Source organism: Rhinolophus sinicus, chromosome 4 (assembly GCF_057876585.1).
Source record: "Rhinolophus sinicus isolate RSI-liver-muscle chromosome 4, RSI-T2T, whole genome shotgun sequence".
In the NCBI taxonomy this organism is placed as follows: Eukaryota; Metazoa; Chordata; class Mammalia; order Chiroptera; family Rhinolophidae; genus Rhinolophus; species Rhinolophus sinicus.
In genome coordinates this window covers 47142865-47165501 of record NC_142504.1, presented here as the reverse complement: position 1 = coordinate 47165501, position 22637 = coordinate 47142865, and the positions used below count along the sequence as shown (strand labels likewise).

Sequence of the window (22637 nt, the reverse complement as noted above, 5' to 3'; positions counted from 1 at the left end):
ATGGACAGAGTCCTCACTGCTTTTTACTGCCTGATGTTGTGGGGACTCCTCTTCCTGGAACGAGACCCCTGGGCTGGGGATCCCCGTGTGAAGCTGGGCTCCTTCCTTCTCAGGGGGACCATTGAGGTGCCCCTCCTGGTGTTCAACCACTACTGGAGTTTGGGGTCAGCCCGTTACGTGTGTCCCCCCCTCCTACCAGTCTCGATGTGGCCTCTTATTTACATCCTTAGTGTAGGGTTTCTTCTCAGCTAGTCTTCAGATGATACCTGAAGTTGATTGTTCTATAATTTAGTTGTCATTCTGATGTGCTCCTGGGAGGAAGCAGGCATAGCATTTACCTAATCCACCATCTTAGAAGTTTATTTTTTAAAGCATAAGACTGTGAGCTTATTTTTAAGCATAAGTACATGAAGACTTCTTTTATATATAAATAATAACCCCCAACTTACCACTTTTTGTACATCCAGTAGGGTTTGTTTTGGGGTTTTTTAGTATCAGATTTGTGGAATAAAGGACTCTGATTATGTAAAGAATGCCAGAATAAGCAATAGGATTTATACATAAATCTGTGTATACATGGGTTTTAATTCATAGGGCTTTAGATTAAGCCAGTTATTATCTCCTTTCCATCACACCAAGAATCATAAAATTTTGTTCCCATTTTTGCCTTGCACTCTTTGAGTGGATCATAGCATATTCTAGGCCATGCTTATTGTGACCGGTTTGCATCGTCTCGATTGTGCATGCGTACTCACACTCACACATGCCTTACACACATACACATGGACCTATCTTAGGAGAAATACATTGACATCATTGCACACTTGGACCCTTCACCAGAACTTGCAGACCTGTCAGGATTCTGGGGACCTCCTGGTCTTTCAACCCCATATCACTCTTCTTCCAAGAGATCCAAACTGGAATGTTCACAAGGGCCTTGTTTTATTTTTGGATTCTGGGGGGTCGAAATCTGAGGAATTTGGTTACTTCCAAGGTTCTAAAAAATTTAGATTTTTCATGTTTCCATTAGTTGGAACTTAATTCACATATCTTAGGGGGAATCCCAGAAGTACTCTTTCTACCGTAGATTCAATCAATCAGTGAACACTAAACTAGACAATAGGAGTGGAACTTGGTAAAGCATAAGGTATACACCCTGTCTTCAATAGGTATAGTCTGGTTGAAGGGATACTTCAAAAAGTTAGAGTCCAATAAATTACTAAATCAAATGTTCTGTGGACTGGTACTGATGCAAAATGTAACGGGAGTTCAGAGGACGGAGAGATGACCAATGGACACTCAACCCAAGGAGTTTGGGAAGATTTTACAAAGGAGCTAAGTTTCAAGTGGGCATTGATGGTTGGTATGGATTTGAAGGGTGAATGAACAGGAATGAACATCCCAGGCAGGCTGACAGCACAAGCAAAGAAGCAGAGTAGGGGGCTCTCCTGTTCTATGGGGGACACTGTCAGCAGATCAGCCTGTGCAGGTAATATTTACATCTAATGGAGGAGAGCTAAGTGCTGATTTTGAAAATAGAAAGGGACTGTAAGGTCTGAGATGCCTAGTTCCTCTCTAGCATAGGAAGTTGATGAGAACTCAAGGAGGTAAGCTATGACGTGGTCGGCCTGCAGCAGCACCAGGACCAGAACTCTGCGCCATAAGCTCAGCCACGTGTACTGTCTACCATAGGCTGGTGTAAACTCTTGAGAGAGGCTGAACTGAATGATAAAATGAGAGGAAAGTGGCTAAGCACAGCTGGCAACAAATTAAGAAGAGCCCTAAAAAGCAGGCACAGGAATTTGTACTTGACAAGGTCATGAAAAAGGGGGCACAAGTGCAGAGGAGTGCCGTGGTGTGTTTTAGGGAGATTAGCTGATGAAGGTGGGTAGGGAAGAATCCTAGTGAAAACACCTAAGTGGTCATCTCGTAGGAGGTGATGAAGACCTGTACTACAGGACATGAAGAGAAATGGAATGGATAAAACTGATACGAGGCAATGCAAAAAGAAAAGAAGCAGCAGATCTCAAAACTAGGTGACAGGTTGAACATAGGGGATAAAGGAGAGAGAAGAGTAAAATTTCTGAAATGATTTCTAAATTTTGAACACAGAAAACTGCAAAAGTAGTTCAAAAGAGATGTTTGTTTACGAGGAAAATGATGAGTGTTTCTTTAGTTTGCGTGAAAGTAGTTCTGAGTGGAGATATTCTTTAGTCTGGAGGACTTTTGATATGGAAAGCGGGAACTTTGTACTGTGCATCACAATATGCTCGCATCCAGCACCATGCCAAGCTGAACGAACATTTGTTGAATGAATAAAATCAATTTTGCGACATGCAAGTGGGAGATTTGGGCACAGACGTTAACAGTTGAAGCCCTAAGAGAATACACATAGAAGACCAGAAATGGAGTCTAGAAGAATGCACCTAGCTGGGCTAGTTCGCCCAGGAGCCAAAGGGAAAGTAAGATAGGAGGTTCAGAATAATGTCCCCCCAAAGAAAAGAAAGTTTCAAGGATGAGGGAGTGATCAATAACATCCACCGCCATGGGGAGGACAAGTACAGTGTAGACAAGACAAGCCATTGTGTTTAACAAGAAAAGGCTACTAGGAAACTTGGGTAGTGAGTGGTCCCACGCTGGCTGTACATGAGAATCACCTGGGGAGCTTGAAAGCTCCTGACACCTTGGCTGTGCCCCAGAAAACTTAAATTACAATGTCTGGAGGTGGGACCCTGGAATCAGGAGTTTCTAAAGGTACCCAGCTGATTTCAGTGTGTAGCCAAGATGAAGAATCACAGCCTTAGAGAGAGCAATTTCAGTAGGGAGGTGGGGCCTGAGGCAGTTTATAAAACCTTAGGAAGAGAATAGAGAGAGAAAAATATAAAATGGGCAGTATAAGTTGAATGTTTCAGAAGAGAAAGGAAACAAATGTTTTTCCATAGACCCACAGCCTGATTGTATGCTTTGGCACAAATCGCGAGCCTTCAGCTACCTCCTTAGCCTTACTGATTTCCCAGTATGTCCCATAACACAGCACAGCAAGAGGTATAAGCGACAGAGGTTTTGCAATTTCTGAGAAGTTTCACCGACACCACGAGCAACATTAGCATTCATTTCTCAGGATCCCTAGAGAATGGTCAAATTTGGAAAAGCCTGTTCAATTATTTTTAACTATTTAAAAAGTAATCATTAAAATATATAGTTAATATATCCTATATTTGTGTGTTAACCACTAAATAAATGTGTGTGTGTGTATATATATAATATGTTATGTAATATATTTCCATAACTGTTAGATTAAACCCTAAATATATATGTAGATTATAACTATTATGACTACCGCTTTAGCTATATCAAGCAATAGTTTGTTATGGTCATCCTAAAAGTTTCTCTAGAAGGAGTGATTCAGTAAAATTTATTTATGTTTCATTTGATTATAGCCCCTTAAAAGAAAAAGTATTTCAATACAGAAAGTTAAAAATACTAACTAGTAAGGTACAAAGGAAACAATCAAACAAGGAAACAGCTCAAACTAGAAAACATAAAGATGGAGGAAAAATCAAATTGACATCTGACTGAAGTGAAAACCTAAGTAATTGTAGTTCCTGGGTCTGCAGACATGAATTGCTATTCAGAATAACGCTTCCTCTTTCAGCTATTGAACTGGAATACTCTGTCGATCTGGGATTATCGTGGCACCCACTGGTAAGGGACTGTCTGCCTACCAATGTCGAATGCAGTCACTACCACCTGCAGCGGATCCTGGTGTCAGACACTTTCAACAAGTGGACCAGAATCACCCTGCCGCTCCCCGCTTATACCAGGTATGGATGCTTCTGCACGTAGTGAACCAGAATGTGGTAGAATTTGGCGCGGCAGATTTCAGCACAGCAAGTTTAAATGAGAGAGGTGAGATTTTGTTAGTGGTTGATGGTGCCGCCATGATGAATTATTAAGGCGATCTTAATAAGTAAACTAGAAACCAGTTTTTGTGGTGACATGGTTCTGTGTTTTCCCAAAATCCAGGCTTTTGCGATTTTTAACTCTAATTGAAAGAATGGCATATGCAAGAAAACAGTGGCTGCATCAGTGAGCTTTTCCAACTTAATTCACTATGCCAAGAACAAGTCTGAAATTTAAAACAGGCACATTGCATACAAAATAGATTGAAATGGAATCTACTTTCGGTCAGTCAGACTACTGTATAGCAGTGAGTGGTGTCATATAAATGGGGTATTTACTACCATAAATGTGTATTAAAATTAGTTTCAGGTTTTGAAATTTTATTTTCAACATTATCTTGAGAATTATCAGCCCGGAGCATTCTTTCATATGAAAAACAATTGTAAATGCTTCGTTCATTGTGTCTATCAGAAATGATGGTGGCTTAATAAAATTACGTCATAAATGCTGGTAAAGAAGTTAGGTGTACTTAATTATCTGTATGCTTGCACTCCTGTTTGAGTAAAGCAGAGAATTCACCCTGCCTAGGGGATAGTGTTACACGACTCTCTTTTCACCACCTAAGTAGGTACTAATCATAGGGAACTTTTGAAAATTTTATAGGAATTCTTGTTCCCTCCAAGGAAATAGTAATCACTTACTGCCCTTACACAAGAAGCAAAGCTACCAATACGGCATGTGGAACAGGAGTTATAGTGTGGGCTCGTTACTGTTCTCTCTCCTCCCCACAAATGAAGAATGGATAAATCTCCCTAGAAAATCACCATAGAATTCAACCATTCATCTAGGGCATAACTTTTCTTGGGATTATCAAAAATGGGATGGTTTCAGTTACTAACAGCCTAGGGCTGCTCTACAATTGCTGGCTCACAGCTATGAGACTATATTAACTGTCAGTAGAGTTGCCAAGTTTAAATGAGATACGTGAGATTTTGTTGCTCATTAAAGGTATCACCATGCATGAATTATTAAGGCGATCTTAATAAGTAAAACAGAAAAAAAAAAAAAAAAAACCTCCATTAAGGCAGCAGTCTTTTAAGTCTTTAGGCTTTCTGTGAATTATTACCCAGCTACTTGGTAGCATTTTGCAAATAAACGACTTTCTAAGATTTACTCCAGCTAGTCATTATCCCCTTGAGTCTTTTACTCAAGAAAAGTAATTATTCCTCACCTTTTAATCTATCTTTTAATTGTCTCTTACACATAGCCACAAGAATTTTGACCCTTTCAAATGATACTTGAAGAATCTGATGAGCACTCGTTTCTTCTTGCTATTGTATTGAATATAGGAAGTTTATTTATATACTGCCCTCAAAGTTCACATTGTACAATGGTTTTAAGGTCAACACTGTCTTATAACAAGACTCTTTGGATAACTCAGAAAGAAACGTGTATGCATGGAGCCCAAGCCAGACCCACTGCTCATCTGTCACATGCCAAACATCAGTAGAACAATGTGCCAGGCTCAGAACACTTTTTTGTAAACACAGGTTAACATATCCATACAGTTACTTTTTAAATATTGTGTTCCCTTATTTTGAATTGAACTTACTGCATCAACATCTGCCAAGTGTTGAGACAGCAGTGTTTGTATGTTGTCCACCAGGACAGAATTGAGAATTTTAGTTTGTAAATCTTCACTGTAAATAAACATGATGCTGACAACTTAAAGCCATGTGCTGGGTAGGGGTTAAGAGTGGCTGTGGCAATGTGCCAATTGTAGAGCTCTCCACTCACTCATTCATCTCATGACCACAGGCTAGGATCCCAGTCTTATTGGTACAGTGGTAGTAAGTCAACTGAGGTTGCTTGTCCACAAATTGACACCAAACCATTTACCAATCTAAAATGGCCAGTAGTCATCAGGACTGAGTATTCATCTATTTGGTCATTCATTAAACAGATATTTTTGAAGTGTTTAATTATGTGCTAGTTCTATGTGAGGAGCTGAACTTAGTCCTGCCTCAAGAGCTGTTAGTCCAGTGGGAAGGAGAAATCACCAATAAGCACAGAAGTAAATATAAAATTCAGCTGTGGTAAGTGATGGAGGACAGTTGCATGATGCTAAGACATTGACCAAGCAGATTGGCCTTGGTCAAGGAAGACAAGGAATGCTTTCTTGAGAAAGGATAATTGAGGTAAGATATGAAGGATGGATAGGGGTTAACTACAGGAAGATGTTCTATGCAAGGATAACAGCCTATAGTAGGAGGAAGCAGGATATTTGAGATACTGAAAGAATGGATCAGACAGAGAAAGAGAGAGTGTGGATGAGGTGGGAAATGGTGTCAGACCATGAAGAGCATTGTAGATTGTACTAAAGATTTGTTAAGTGAACAATGTAAAGCCTGCTAAAGTGCTTGGGAATAGGGAGACATGATCAGATTCGCATACAGAAAAGCTTATTCTAACTGGAGAACAAATCGGGGAGGATAAGAGTAGATATAAGGAGATTCTTAGGCCGTAAGTGCTAGTAGCTTGAACTAAGGTGCAGCAGACATGAAGAGAGTGGAGAAGTTCAAAAGAAATGGAAGCCATGAACTTGACTGAGCTTGATGAAATGGGCGTGGGAGAGTGAGGGGAAGTGCAATGCTGAAGATGACTCCCTGGTTTCTGAAATGCAAAACTGAATGGATGCTGGTGCTTCTCAATGGGAAGGGAACACAGACTAAACACAAGATATATCACACTCTGCTCCAGATGTTGTTATATTAAAACCTAAATAAATTGGGGTAGATGGGATCATAGTGTGCATTCCTCCCCATATACACTGGTTACGTTAGATCTTCCTGTAAAACTGAAAAAAACAAAAGGAATGGAAAGCATTGTGCTTTGGTGGACCCTGTGAGCAAGTCATTTCATGTCCCTAAGCTTCAGTTTCCCTATCTGAAAAATGAGATACTTTTACCATATAAAAATTGAGTAAGTACTCTTTGAAGTGTTTGGAACATTGCAAACATTTATTAAAATGTAAATCGTCTCTACTTTTATAAGTTAACCACATAATCACACTTGTTCAGTCAGATGAAGAAGTCTTCCTAGATGAGCTTCAGGAGAGTGAGCCCATGGGGTGGGACACTGTGTTAGTTTCCGGCCCTGGAGTAGGTTACAAAATGATTGGGGAAATGAGAAGTAGACCCAATAAACCACGTAAAAAGATTACCTGCTCTATGTAATTTAGAGCTTCACTAAGGAATGGTCTAGAAATGCTGTAGATAATAAGAGATGAGAGACAGTGTTGAATGCCAGAGATGGAGAGGGTTTCCTGGAAGAGATGGGCCCTGGCCTCAAAGAATGGCTAAGAATTAGGTGGTTAAGGAGAAGAACATTCTAAAAGAGGGGAACAACATGAACAGGGCTCATGAGCCTGGCAGGAGCACAGGAGTTGCTGGTAAAACCAGAGGGCTCATGTCTGGAAGCTCTGGAAAGTTGTTTGTTAGTAGAGTTGAGTTAATTCATGGCAAGTGTGAAGCAAAGCAAACTATGCTAGAACTGAAGATGGATTTTGAGCTGAGAATATTCAAGAAAAAAAAAATTGGGAGAACAGAGAGACCCAAGTAAGAGGAAAGTGGGAAAGGCTTTGTAATAATGACAGGCCGTGAAGTAACAAGGGTCTAGACTACAGATACCATGAAGGGAAGGAAGCAGATATTACAAGACATTTCAAATAAAGAACTGATAACACCCAGTAACAACTTCTTCTCCATTGCACACATCAAGAGATGACTCTAAAATTTGAAGCCTGATAAAGTAGTGAGAAGAAGGGTGAAGAGAGTTAAAATTGATTCCAGGAGGGACAATATGGCAAATTTAATCGCTGGGTGCTGAATTAAATACGATGGCTGGAAATATCTGTTTGACAGAGGTCTGAAGATCAGAAACAAGGAAAGATAATAAACTTTGCAGGCATGACATTGAGGTGACAGGCAATGCCGTAAAATTGCATCAGCTCTCCATACGAGTGCATTTAAAAGGAAAAGAAAGAATCCCTAAATATAATAGCAGAATGAGTAGAAATAACTATTAAAGGAATCAGGAGGATACAGTCAAGCGGGTAGAAGAAGAATCAGAATAACATGGTATCCAAAAGCCAAGAGAGAGGAGAGTATCAAGCAGGGAGAGGTGGTCATCAGTGACAAAAGCTTCGGAGAATCACAAAGAAAAAAGTTTCACAATAAATTCACTAGATTTTTTTTTTTCAATAAGGAAATAGTCTGTGACCTTCAAAAGAACAGTTTCAGTAAGATACTGGAAATACATGCAGCTTGTCTGAGCACCTGGGCTTAACCACTATATTAGTATTACATCTTTATTGCTTCCCTAAGAGATATGATGCTAGGAGAAATAGGAAGGGAGAATGCCAGGAGTTCATGAGAGAGGCTGAAAAAGAAAATAGGAAGATGCCAAAATCAATTTCATAGCCCCTAATCTGAATTTGCCTCCTTCTTTTTACTAACCCCACACTAAAAATAACAGGTGGCTCAAGTGGCATGGGTTCTTGAAATGCCACCTGAGAACCAGGGTGAGTCAATGGAAGGGCAGGTAACTCAAATCCACTGAGAAGGGCGGGTGGGGGGAGCGGCCTCTGGAAGGCTCAGGTGTGACTTGGCTATTTCAGTTCTCAGTTGAAGGTGATCCATTCCCGTCTGCTAGCCCTAATGACCTAGCTGATACCACAGTCTTTAAAGATTAACTGCAACTCTTTGGAAGCCAGGTGGCTTTAGCCACAGCATGGAAGCCACTTAATGTTTGTAGGAAGTTTCAAGGAAAGGTGAGAAGCACAGGAAAGGGCATGCAGACTGTGGAGCAATGGGGATGATGAATGGGGATGCTGGAGGCTATAACTTTTTGCAGGTAAACAAATTTAGTGAGGAAGGATAGTTTTTCAATATTTCCACCTACTATAACCGCAGTCAAAGAAAAGATCTTATTCAAAGAAAATCAAATAACTAGGCATAGCATTTACTGAGTTCATCACGGACAAATAGTCAAAGGAATTACAAGTTTATTTTTTAAAGGAGAGATTCTTTAAACTTGCCCTGGTCTTTATTTCTCTCCATTGTTACTTCCAACTTAATAGTACCTTTTGAAAGACTTTTTGGAAGCATTTATATTACTGAACATCTTGTTATAATTTTTCAGTCTAGTCAGGGAAGCCTTGGACTCCTCTTACATATCCACCTGCTCATGCGTCATTATGATACTTTGAGCACTGCGGCTCTGCTATGACTTTACCCAATTTCTGCTGGTGTGAGAAGACTATAGAGCATAAACTAATTTTGTCCAGTGCAAGCAATGGTACCACTAATTTTCTCACACTGAATATATTAATATTATTTTAGCACTATGTTAAAACAAATTAAATCTATTTCCATTTCCACTACAACAGATAATAAAATGATTTCCAGAAAGTCAGCATTTCCTCTAAGCTTTATCAGTTGTAAACCTTGTTGCCAAAGTTTTCTCAGAGAATTTTAGATTTGGCTGTACTTTGTGCATATTGCTATGTATGGAGTCATAAGATTGTTTTAGCAATTAAATATAAGTAATTCTCCGTTTAGAATATATTCTGTAAGTTACAGGAAATTCCTTTTATTTGAAGGCTAGGCCAGTATATATGATGCCCTCAGTGGACTTACTCAGGACACTGTAGTTTTTATTATCATTTCTGATTATAATTATCAGTAAAAATAATAAAACCTTATTTTACCAAAAAAAAAAAAAAAGATAGCCATTTTCTTTTATTGTGATCCTCGGGTGAAAATTGTACAGTTAGTCTGAAGACCAAAGATTATTTTTGGCTCACATTTATGTATTTAAAAGCCAAACATACAAAATTAAAGACACTAGTATACTATATTTCCATATAATCATCACACACCTTCAACAATTACCAGCTCATGGCCAACTGTGTATCATCAATAGTACTACTCACTCCCACCCCATCTTATTTTGAATCAAATCCTAGACATCATATCATTTTAACTGTAAATATTTTACTATATATCTCTATGAAAGGACTTTTTAAAAAACGTAACTGGGATATCATTATTACACTTAAGGTTTAATGATAATTTCTTATTCAATATTTACTCAGTATTCGGTATTCAAATATCCCTGTTTGCCTCATAAAGCATAGTTTTTTTCAAATTTGGATACAATATAATTGGAATGACAAGTCTCCTGAGTCTCCTTTAACCTCAAGGTCCCCCTGCCTGCCTTCCATAATGAGGACTAAGATACAAGGTTATTTGATTTTCCCCACAAACACACAGTCAGTGGCCGAACCAGGATTGTACTAAAGTTCTCCATTAAGGAAGGAAGACAGGCCATGTGGGGTGGCTCGTTTCAGTAACTTCTATTGCTAATGTGCTTTCCACCCTAGGTCCAGAGAGATATCACGAAGGATCTAGATCATCCTATGAAGTTCCTCACCTTTATCACATTTATTTGGGGCCATAACCTGTAGTCCAAACACTTTCTCCTCTCATGCCAGTTTACAGCCCTCAGTGTATTATAAGACATTTAGGAGAAAGGAAAATTAAGTGACAGTATACATTCTTTCATGGTCAGGTCAATGTTACCTAAAATTCTCAAAATGTTACAGTCCTTTAGTGTCCTACTGATTAAGTGTTAATTACAATCACCAAGATAATTTTCTACCAAAGAATCAGGGATGCCTAAATGCAATGCCCCCACTAGCAGCCAAATCTGTGGTCTTCCAGCTTCTGTCTGACCTCCTCAGCAACCAGCTTTCTCAGGAACACGTCCCCTCTCACAGTGGCGTGCTAAGTCAGGAGATGGGTTCTGGATTCTGTTTAAGAAGCTGGAGAAGCCCCCTCCTTGACTGGCAGTCCCAACATCTGTGAAATGAGTCAACTGTACAAAACAGTTTCTAAGAGTCATCCTCTCATTTCCACCTCAAAGTGTGACTGCCTTCTTTTGTTCATAGCCTAGTGTCTTCTTCCTGAGGGTCTCCCCCAGAGCAGGACCATGCTTCCTTTCTAGAGCCTGCTTTTTCTGAGGCTCTTGTCTGTAGGTCGCGGGCTGTGACCTTCTGTTCAATTGAGCTCACCTGTACTTCTGTCCAGGTATATGCCTGGGAGTGGAATCACTGGATCATATGGTAACTCTGTTCAATATTTTGAGAAACTGACAGCAGCTACACCATTTTACATTCCCACCAGCAGTATATTCGGGGTCCGATTTCTCCACATCCTTGCCAACACTTGTCATTGCTGTCTTTTTTATCATAGCCATCCTAGTGGGTATGAGGTTGTATCTCATTGTGGTTTTGGTTTGAATTTCTCTAATGACTAATGATGTTGAGCATCTTTCCATGCATTTATCATTTATGTATCTTCTTTGGAATATTCTCTACTTTTGTCTAACAGAAAGAAAGAGACTAATGGAGGAAATTTTATGCCAAATAAAAAGGCAGGAACTTGGATAAGGCAAATATAGGGCACATTTTGAAATGAGACAGACATCGCAAAGCCTCTAACTCTACACAGAGAGCCAGGTGCTTCAGCTATGGCACTGACTTGTAGAAGTCAAGATAAATTGACACGGGTGTACATGCAGCCACAATACACACAGCCTTCTGTCGCTGAACAACTGTTCATATTCAGGGCTTATGGTAGGTGTAGGATTATTTTGCAGAGACTGAGATAGAGTTTTGAACAATTTGCTGAATGAGAACTCAGAGTAGTAATGAACCAAGAGATCCTTGCCTTGTCTCAGTTTTGTGAGTGAATCAGTGCGACTGAGAGCACTAGGCCTCACCTTCTTCATTGGTAGAGTGGGAGAGTTTGGCAGTTTTCTAGTCCTAAATTTTTTATGTATGTCTTTAAGAGTGAAAGAAACATCAGGGAAAAGTGAAAAAGTTAAAAAAAATTATGTATGGTTCCTATCAAGGAGCTTTTTCTCCTGATGATGATAATGACACGAACATCATAGATCGAGCTGTCCTGAAGAACAGAGCAGATACAGACTCTGAAATGTGTATCAAAATCTATTAAAAGGTGTGGAGGCAGTTCGGGGAAAGATTCCCGCGGAGAACAGTGATGGAAACCATACTATTGACAGGGACATTTTTTAACTGCTTGCCAATGGATATTTAATTATTAAACAATGCTTAGGAGCATTTGCTACATGCTGTAGATGCAGAGGAAATGATATAAATTCAGGAAAGAAGCAAGGGAAGACATTTCAAGGATATGGAAAAAGGAGAAATCTGTTCTGGGGCCATGTTCCTCCCAACTCCAAGCAGCATCAGCTGGTGGTGGCCGTCATTATAAGGAAGCTTCTGGATAAGTGGTGCACCTGCCAAGGGACTTCACCAAGATAATTGTAGGTCGTGGTAAACACGACCTAATTACTTTTCACAACACCCATGTGGGGCGGGAAGTAACATTTTCCTAGTTTTACAGATGGGGAAGTGCTAGCATATAAACGTAACTGATGTGGCCCCTTTACTTAGTAAAGCTGTGACAGGCTTGGGAATAAGAAATCCTGGCAATTCAACTTCTAGACTTTCATTTTTAATTTCTATTCCATTTCATCGACTTAGTGAAAGTGTTTCCTTTACTTATAAAACAGTATTGGACAGTGCATGTACTCCTGTTTTATGGGTATGTAATTACTAAGTGTAATTATTCACAGGGATATAAAATCATCACATTTGAGACAGGGCCTTAAAAAAAATCATCTAATTTAATCCCCTCATTATACCAGGGGTGCCAAAAATATATATACAAGTGGACACTTTAGTCAACGTTGCTCAAGCAGAAGTTTGCCGTAATCAGAAGTGTCTGGACGTTGATGGTAACCACTTTGAGCACCTCTTGTATTTGCAGGAGTCAAACATGACTTGTATTCATCTTTTGTTATCGGTATATATTGAGTATTACAATTTGAATACAGTTTTCCTTTCTTAAAACGTGTATACATTTTTTGGCACCCTTTGTATATGTTAAATTACTCTCCAGGGACATAGAACTTACTAGTACCAGAGTACAGATCAGAGTCTTTATTTATATTTACTCTTATTGGCCAACTCCAGTTTTAGTACATTCTACACATCGTTTTCCACTGTTTCCTTTTCTATGAAATGCCACAGAGTTGTACTAACTGAAAATAGCATGATTAGAAGTCCCCATGAAAGCTATCAACCCCAACAATGCATCTGGCTATTAAACTTTCTGTACAATCTCTCTGTTAAGTGGCTGCATGGACTGTGATTCAACCCCACCAATGATTAGAAAACCACCCCCTGCTAAGCAGTCCATGCCACCTCCCAACTGCCTTCAAATCACTGCCCCTTCCTCAGCTGACCCCCAGTCCCTGCCTACCCAACCTGTAACATGTCTCTTATTTGATTCTTCCTGGACGTCTTTCTTGCTGTTAATTTAATATTTTTTCAGTAAATGTTTAGGAAGCCCAATCAATAGGTGTCACCAACAATATAATGATAAATAAGAACATAACAAAGGAAATTACACATAAATAGGCACTTTTAATATAAGAGGAGAAAGGTTTTGATGGAACTTGTATAAAACATTAGGGAAAGAAGGAAATTTTATTACTTGCCTATTTATAAGCACTGAAGATACAAAACAATATCCCCTGAAGGAATTACAGAGATATTCCCTGCCCTTCAGAAGCTTATGGTCTAAAGAAAGACAGAAGAAATGTATAAGTCTGACTTGTTATCAGAATCCAAGCAATGGTGTACTATGGAAATACGACATTCCACTATGTTATAAAGATGTTACTGTGTGTGACAGGCATAGCTATTAGTAAACTTAGTCATTAAAAATCAACTGATCAGCAGAGCCACTGAGCTGCACAACCCCAGGGGGCCACCTTCACATAACTTATTGTGAGAATGGTGCCCCCTGGATACCAACTCCCTGCACCTACAGAGCACCTACTAAGCGCTAGGCGTTATACACTTAGTGTATAATGTGGAACAAAAGGGATTAACTCTGCCCCCTTATAACTTACTCTTCTGAGGAGGAGATAGACTTTTAAGAATATATATGCAAATAAATATATGACTACAATTATAAGCACTATAAAAGGAAAAGAATAGTTTTCTATGGAAAAAATACAATTTTTAAAGAGATCGGAAAGAAACTTTCTCTCTGAGGACGTGGCATTTCCTCTGAGACCTGAAGGACACACAGGAATTAACCAGGCAGAGCCAGGAAAGACGCAGGCAGAAGGTGGGGGTTTGGTGAGCTTTGGGAACTGAGAGAAGGAGCCGAGCCCAGAAGTGAGTAGCCAGGATTGGGAGGAGAAGAGAGGGCCCAGCCCAGGCACAGCCTCGTGGGCCAAGGAGGAGTTTGGGGTTGAAGTTAAATGTGATAGGAAGTGATAGGAGGATAATAGGTAGACATATCTCTGCTCGGAGGAACATATGGGGGCCAGGGAGCAAAAAGGGTTATAGAGAAATCAGTTAGTACACAGATGCTCAATAAACAAATATCAAACTGAGCTGTTTATTTTCAGGGTGAAAATTTTAGTTTTCATCTGTTTCTTTTCTATTTTCTAAACTTAATATAAAATTTTCAATTAGAAAATATGAACTCCTTGCTGTTGTTTGGTCTTTTGTTCTGCCTAAAACATATCTCTCAATCAAGTGACTAACAGTCTTTTAATGGCAAAAGTATATGAAGCAATAAAACAAAAATTTGCTTTGGCTAATTATTTCCTCTATGAGTCTTTGAATATTCAAACTCACTTGAGCCTCAGGCATTGTTTGGATTTTACTGCCATCTAGTGTCTCTAAAAACATAAGTTTGTGTTTCTGAACAAGATATTCCCCAAAACTGTGCAAATGAGCAAATACATTTCTACTTCTGGAATGGAAGAATCTCTGTTTTGGTTTTATTTATATTGCATTTATATCAGTGTAAAATAAGTCTAGTCTTATTTATAACCCTCTCTCTTTTCTCTGTCATTATATAGGGTTTCATTGATCCCTCTGATTTATACTCCTACTGTCTTCTTAAGCCTTTCATTGTGAATTCCCCACAAATGCTGTGTGAGGTGTAGCAGTAGGCCCACTGCACAAGTGTCTGGCCTTAGGGAGCAAGTAGGAGTTGAAATCTCACCTATGCCCTGCCTCCCAAGTGAAATGCAGAGGGGCTGTGGCTGCTCAAGGTTAGGCATCTTTTCCTAATTTGCAAATATAAGTTGGCAGCAGCCCTGGTGTCACTCCCCAATGGCTCCCACACACAATTCAGTGCTCACTGTTGCCGAGTCTACTGGCTTTAGGATTAGTTTTAGTTTCTGTTTTAGTCTGTTTTTACAAAGTTCAGAAAGATCATAGGCCCAAAATATATTCTCAGGCTACTGCAGTTTGGTTTGGTTTTGTTAATCAGATTTTTGCATAGAATATTGCAATAACAAATGCTCTTTTCAGAATAGGAGTGGTGATGTCCGTGCATTTGTGTTACACTCCTCCATTCACTTGTTCAAACATTCCAGAACACAATTATTTTTCACCACTTCCTTCTTTATAATTTTCTTTTTCTTCGAAGGTCCCAAGCCACTCGTTTCCGTTGGCATCAACCAGCTCCTTTTGACAAGCAGCAGACGTGGGCAATAGATAATGTCTATATCGGGGATGGCTGCATAGACATGTGCAGTGGCCACGGAAGGTGCATCCAAGGAAACTGTGTGTACGTAGATTTGTTTTCTTCCTTCTGTAGAAAATTCCTGACTCACATTACAGCCAGGAGATTTTTCTGAAACTGGTGTTTGAATCACTCCCAAGCTATTTGAAGTTACACATTTTTCCTAAAATCTGATACTGAGCCAACTATGTAGTATGGCTATTGTATCTTCATTCTTGCTAGAGATTAGGAACTGAACAATAGCTATCTTGTCAGGTGAATGCTGAATTATAACTGACTGCTTTTTATTCCCTTCTGTGTTTCTGTGGTACACCAGAACCTTGAAAAAGACAATAGGAGAGGGTCAGGAGTTCAGTATGTTCTGACCAAAAATAATGCATCATAAGCATTTTTCTCACTTAGGCCTGAATATATGTAATGCTATGCATTACTTGTGGTTTAATTGTTATTCCTGTGTTGTTTACACAAGAAAGTATATAGATGTCTGATCAATTTACCAGGCGTATTTGATGGAGATGCCTAGTATTTTACTCTTAGAGAGCCTTGGCATCTTTGGAAAGCTCTAAATAAGGTGTGTGTGCATATGTGAATGTGTGAGAGTGTGTGTGTGTGTGTGTGTGTGTGTGTGTGTGTGTGTGTGTGTGTGTGTTTTGCGTACTACAGGCTATTCGATGACATTGTATGAATGAAGATGCTGACAGGAAATTCATAGTCCCTTCTCCACTAATGTCCACATACCTGGAAAGTCTTGCCTTTGATTACTAATTCTAGCCCATATCCACAATGATCTCTGAGACTGCTGAGCCTCTCAGTTCTATGTTCATACCATGTTTCCCCGAAAATAAGACCTAGCCAGACCGTCAGCTATAATGCGTCTTTTGGAGCAAAAATTAATATAAGACTCAGTCTTATTTTAATATAATATAAGATCCGGTCTTATTTTAATATAATTTAAGACCAGGTATAATGTAATATAATATAATATGATATAAGACCGGGTCTTATATTAATTTTTGTTCCAAAAGACGCGTTAGAGCTGATAGTCTGGCTAGGTCTTATTTTCCGGGAAACATGGTATTTCCTCCCACATTGAACAGGGAAGTCAGTGCGTTGGTCAAAGATGGAGGATGCAATCCCAAGTACCTTCTGCTGTTTGGAACATGGCCTCTTAGATTCCCAGTTGGCCCAAAGCCTCTATTAAAAAGACCAATTTTGTAAATCACTAGGGCCTACAGTTTAGGTTGACAACTGCAATTGTTTATCAGCCATCCAGAGCTCTGTCGTGTAGAGACAGGGCTTCCGTAAATTCTTTAAAGTTACTTCTTGCTCTCTGACTGTAAGTTCATGTCGGTACTTTAGGAAAGCCAAGCGACAGTTAATTCACAGCTTACTTCTAACCTAAAGCACTGTTAAGGAGCACAGGTGAATTCTGACAAGGTCTGTGAAGCTAAGTAACCTTTCATCATCATGGGCTGGGAAAAAGAGTTGGCCTCGCTATTTGAGAACACACATGTGGGGGCTTTGTTTGATGTTGACTTTTCCTGTCTCTTTCTCCACAACCAGCTGTGACGAGCAGTGGGGTGGCCTGTACTGTGACGAGCCCGAGACCTCCCTTCCAACTCAACTCAAAGACAACTTCAATCGAGCTCCATCCAACCAGAACTGGCTGACTGTGAATGGAGGGAAATTAAGTACCGTGTGTGGAGCTGTGGCTTCAGGAATGGCTCTCCATTTCAGCGGGGTGAGTGTTGGGCTGCTAGTTATTCTTTTCTGCATCCTCTGAGTTCCCCACAAATACTTGACACTGCTTTGAAGTTTAATTGGCAGAGCAAGTAGCAGAGTTAGAAACCCTAAGCGCACAACCCTGACTTGAACTTGCAACTTTACACATATTAGAAAATACTAATTATTTCCAACACTTTCCTATTGCAAATCAGTTGAGACTATTTAATTCTGCATGGTAGTGTCAGCATAAGGCATATTTAAGTACATATTTAAAAAGGGCTTCAAAGAATTTCCATTCTGGGACAGAGTGTTTGCAGTGTGTGAAGGTCTTCATTCTGGATGATGCTCTAATGGAAAACTCTTGAGCTTGCAACAGATTTTGGATTTAAGGAGCCAAAAAATCTGGAAAATGAGCTTCAATGTTTCCTGAATTTATTAATAACAATTAATCCTTTCTATAAATTATCTACAAAAGAATAATTGTCAGTAATTACTAGGTACTATATTTTTAGCAGATTATTCTGTGAATGACAGCAGCAATGTTAGAAAATTTCTTTCAGAAATTTTATACTCATTCTGCATTGCTGCAAAAGATGACTTGTTTAAAAATAGAATTTCTCCAATACCATAATTAAATGCCCATCATAGACAATTAATTTTTTTAATTACAAATTCACTCTCAGTTCTTTATTTCCCTACCATGCCCTACCTTCGAGTTTGCATTCGTGCCAGTGAAATACATAATTTATATTCAGTGTTTTAGACTCAAGAGAAACAACAGGGCATATAGCATATAGGATTTTTATAACCATCAGCACTGAATAGGAATGCAGTGTTTGTCCACAATATTCTTCCTAGCTTAGGTGGAACTCTAAGAGGACTAGTTTTCCCATATGTTCAACTAAGAAATATCTACCTGTCTACATTAATGAGTTAATATAGATGACATTAAAATCAGCTATAAACATTTAAATAAAAAGCATTACAACTATTATCTCCAATTATAATTAAAGTATATGGAAATTTTTAGACATTCATTTTTAAATTTCATATTAAAATAGTCATCTCAACATGCTATTTTACTAATAGCTGATGCCTTTCTGAAAATCTAATAAATGTCTATGAATAACTGGAAATAGCTTAATAAAAACATAGGACATTTACTTTAATTCCACTCTCATCTTTTTGTTTTTGCCATAAGAAAATAGAAGAGAATCTTCTTAGATACATTGCACTTTGTAAGTAAACTCTAATACTGAAATTTCAAAGTTCAGCAAATATTTGCTAAGTACTTGCTGTGTGCTAGGGGCCACGCTAGGAGCTAGAGTAACAGGAGAGATGATAAAATCAGTACTACAATACTCTGTGACTTATATTACAAAAGAAAAAGGATGGAAGCCAGATAAAACCTACATCCTGCAATCACAATTCCTATTTATTTATTTATTTATTTATTTATTTATTTATTTTTATTAGTTTCAGGTGTACAAAACAATGTAATAGTTAGACGTTTATCATTTATATCCCTCACACAGTGATAGCCCCCTCCCCCAATCTCCTACCCCTCTGACATCGCATGTGCCTGATCACAATTCCTTATCACTGTTTGGTTGCCTTCTGCTGCTTCTCCTCAGGGTTGTAGCCGACTGTTAGTCACTGTGGATCTAAACCTCACTACAGCCGAGTTTATCCAATTTTACTTCATGTATGGATGCCTGATTACACCAAACAACCGTAACCAAGGTGTTCTCTTGGAATATTCTGTCAATGGAGGCATTACCTGGAACCTGCTAATGGAAATTTTCTATGACCAGTACAGTAAACCTGGGTTTGTATCCTATTTTCTCTCTAATAACTAGATGATTAGCAAAGATCCTTGGTGAGGCCTGCCGGTAATCAAGCAGAGGAGCCAAAGGGGACCCCGACCTTGCTCATCAGTAGAGGATACCTCTGAGACTCACGTGAAGATAAGATTTCTGAGGTGGATAAACAGCTGGTTTAGGTTTTTATTTTAAGACCAACTAGTTTTTGAATCCCAGAATAAGATAAAATACACTATCACAATGCCAATAATGAATAGACCCAATACAAAAACTTATATAAATTCATAAGAATGTGATAATTAAGTTCAACAACATTTTGGAAAAATGGAAACAGAAAAATTAAGTAATTATATAGAGTTCATTCCATTTTAGATAATTGGGGGCTAGAAAATAAACACAATAAAACGTAAATATCCTTAAGAAACCTAAAGCTCATTTTTAAATTCCTTATTAAAAATCCCTGATAAATACAGTGTGGGGGTCATTTTTAAAAAATGTATTCTTAAAGGCCAAAAAGCAATCAATGTGACCAATTAAAAATGTCCAAAAGGTTGTTAAAAAGGAAAAGAGCATGTTTACTGAAGTAGGAGGAGGAGAATAAGGAAGAGGAGGGTAAGACAAGAGAAAGAGAAAAGGAGATGGTTGGAGGAGAGCAGAGCAGAGCAGAGGATAGAGGAAAGGAGAGCAGAGGAAGAATGAATACAGTCCAGTCAAGAATAAGTAAACACACAAAAAACGAAAAGAAACATAGATAATCCCTCAGTACATGGCAAACCAGGTACAAGGCTAAAAATTAGGAGAAATAAAAACAATTAAAGAATCTTGTAAATGATCATTTAAATTCAGTGTATCAGTTAAGATTAGGTCCATCTGTAACAGAACAAAATAACTTGATACAAAATAACTTGAGCAAAAAGGGTTTTTCCTCTCTTACGTAAATTAGATCCAGAATAAAATAGCCCAGGGCTGTTGTACTGGGTCCACAAGCCCCAAGAGACACAGGTTCCTTCTACCTAGAACTTCTGCCACACTCAATACCTGACTTCCCTCTCATGCTCCAAAAGGGCGGCTCTGACTCCTCCACATTCCAGCCAACAGGAGGGAGGAGGGGCAAAAAGTCTCTTTAAGGACACTTCCTGACAGTTGCCCATACTTTCCTTCCCATTCAGGTAGCCAGAGCTTAGTCACAGAGACCCACCCAGATGGGAGGGAGTCTGGACACATTGTCTTTATTCTGGGCAACTATTCACTTCACTAAAAAGATGGGCTCCTGTTATAAAGGAAGAAGGGGAAAGTGGCAGTTGAGGAAATGCCAGCAATCTCTGCAACAAGCAAAAGTTTTAAATCCTGCGCTTCCATTAAAGTTGGACACCAATCAAAGAAAGCCATAAAATTTAAGTGGTACACAGTGTAATGATGCAACATGTGCTCATCTATTGGTAGGAGATGATAGACAGGCCAAGGAAACCATTGTCTTGGTCTTTACGGAGGAAGTGATAAAGACTCTCAAGTGTGAGTTCCTGAATGCTTAAACAGCGTAATACACAGGGAGAGAGAGGTTATGTTTCTGTAGGATGAAAACATAACTCTCTAATCCACTTTACTTTTCCGAAGGGGAAACAAATTGACCAAGATGAGAACAGTGGTCATAGTTTATTTAAACTTTCAGCAGCCTTAAATAAATTTCCACTCCAAAGGTTTTAAAATGTGGTCAAGGATTTATCAGAGAAAGGAAACTAATTTAGAAATAGGAAAGAAAAATAAAGGTAAAAGATCATTGCTCTGGGTAAAGAAGTGTGATTGTGCATTTCCTCAGGAACAAATTTCTGACATCATTTAATACATTTAAAAATGTTAATTAAACATGTTAAATCAAGGGAGGTAAATTATAGAAAGATCTTACAAGGTGAGCATACAAAAAGAGGGTGGGGAGGGGCACAGATGATCTTCAAAATTGAGATGCATGAGGAAATGAACTTTGGAAAATATTATTTGCCTAAAGACCCAAGGTCTCCAAACTGCCAGCCAGTAACTACACAGGTAAAGTGTAGTCACAATACCCACTGTCCTTCCCTACGACCAAGATCCATTAAGCTGTCGTGGCCCAAAGGCTCTACAAAATGATGGACATAATAAAAAATAAAAATAAAAAGATATATATATATATATATATTTAAAATCCAGGTACTAGAAATCCAACTAAAAACATTCTAGCTTTGTATGGATCTTGATTGGTCCCCATCTGGAATACTGCCTACTAATCTGGTCACTTCCTCAAGAAAGACATAAAAGAGAGAAAAAGGGAATATAAAACATCAACAAGGAGATACTATGTAAACAAAACTAAAATAATAAAACCTCTTTGATGTGAAAGACAAAAACTAAAAGGGTCGTCAGCGAGTGGAGACCTCAGCTTAAGGGTTCTTCACAGGATGAACTTGGGCTTGGTAGCCCTGTCCACGAGCACTATGGGTAATACGAAGATTAAAGGTTGAAAGTAATGGGAGGTACATTAGCACGGATGAAAAGATGAGATGTCATGCAGAAGGGAGTAAACCTCAGGAAATTATTTTCCCCCACAGACTTTATGAGTTGTGAATATAAGTTTGAAAGAGTTTGATATATTCCTTGGGTTTCAATGAATAATTGTGATTAAGGAGTATTTGAGACCCTATTTCTAGCTGGTTAAGGTTCATGTTGGAGCGTGGAGCCATGTTTTTCCATGTCTCCTTAGTGACTGAGTCAGGGATGGCAGTTGGGCTTGTTAGCCCATGGTTCTCACTCAGCATTTCTTAGTATAATGTTTTGCGGGTATTCCTGGGAGTAGAATGAAATCAAGGAGCCGGAGAAGGAAACAGATGAAATTAACCCCAAGGTGACAGACCAAAGTCAGTTGTGTGTACAGTCTAGGCCTGCAGATCTGGAGGGGGTCCAGGCAAGCAGAAAATTGTGGCGTCCCTCTAAGGCCTGTCCAAGACCAGTTAGAGTAAGTCGGTGTTCCAACTTGTTTACATTCTGTTTCCCTCATTTAGTGACTCCAGAGATTTCGTAAAATCAAGTCAGTTCATTATGGCTTTTAAAAATTATTTTAGCCAATGTCCTCTCATCTCCCACCAGGTGACATAGCTGTAAATCTTTTACTCACGTGAGATGTTTGACAAGGCTCTTTCCCCACCCCCACCATCATTTTCTTATAGATTCGTGAATATCCTTCTTCCTCCTGATGCTAAAGAGATAGCTACTCGCTTCCGCTGGTGGCAGCCCAGACACGACGGCCTGGATCAGAACGACTGGGCCATCGACAACGTACTCATCTCAGGCTCTGCTGACCAGCGGACGGTCATGCTGGACACGTTCAGCAGCGCGCCCATCCCCCAGCACGAGCGCTCCCCAGCTGACGCTGGCCCTGTTGGCAGAATTGCTTTTGACATGTTTATGGAGGACAAGACTACAGGTAAATTTTTCTCTAATGCTGAATAAA

General features: G+C 39.1%; 1 protein-coding gene across 4 annotated transcripts in view; it reads left to right on the top strand.

The window, feature by feature from the left end:
* RELN (reelin) overlaps positions 1-22637 on the top strand; it is a 504226-nt gene that overhangs the window by 448392 nt on the left and 33197 nt on the right. For all 4 annotated transcript variants that reach the window (XM_074340625.2, XM_074340624.2, XM_074340623.2 and 1 more), the window contains exons 46-50: positions 3656-3824; positions 15513-15653; positions 17172-17349; positions 18968-19161; positions 22354-22610. In XM_074340625.2, coding sequence (XP_074196726.2) covers positions 3656-3824; positions 15513-15653; positions 17172-17349; positions 18968-19161; positions 22354-22610 — 939 coding nt within the window. The remainder of the gene's footprint in view (positions 1-3655; positions 3825-15512; positions 15654-17171; positions 17350-18967; positions 19162-22353; positions 22611-22637) is intronic.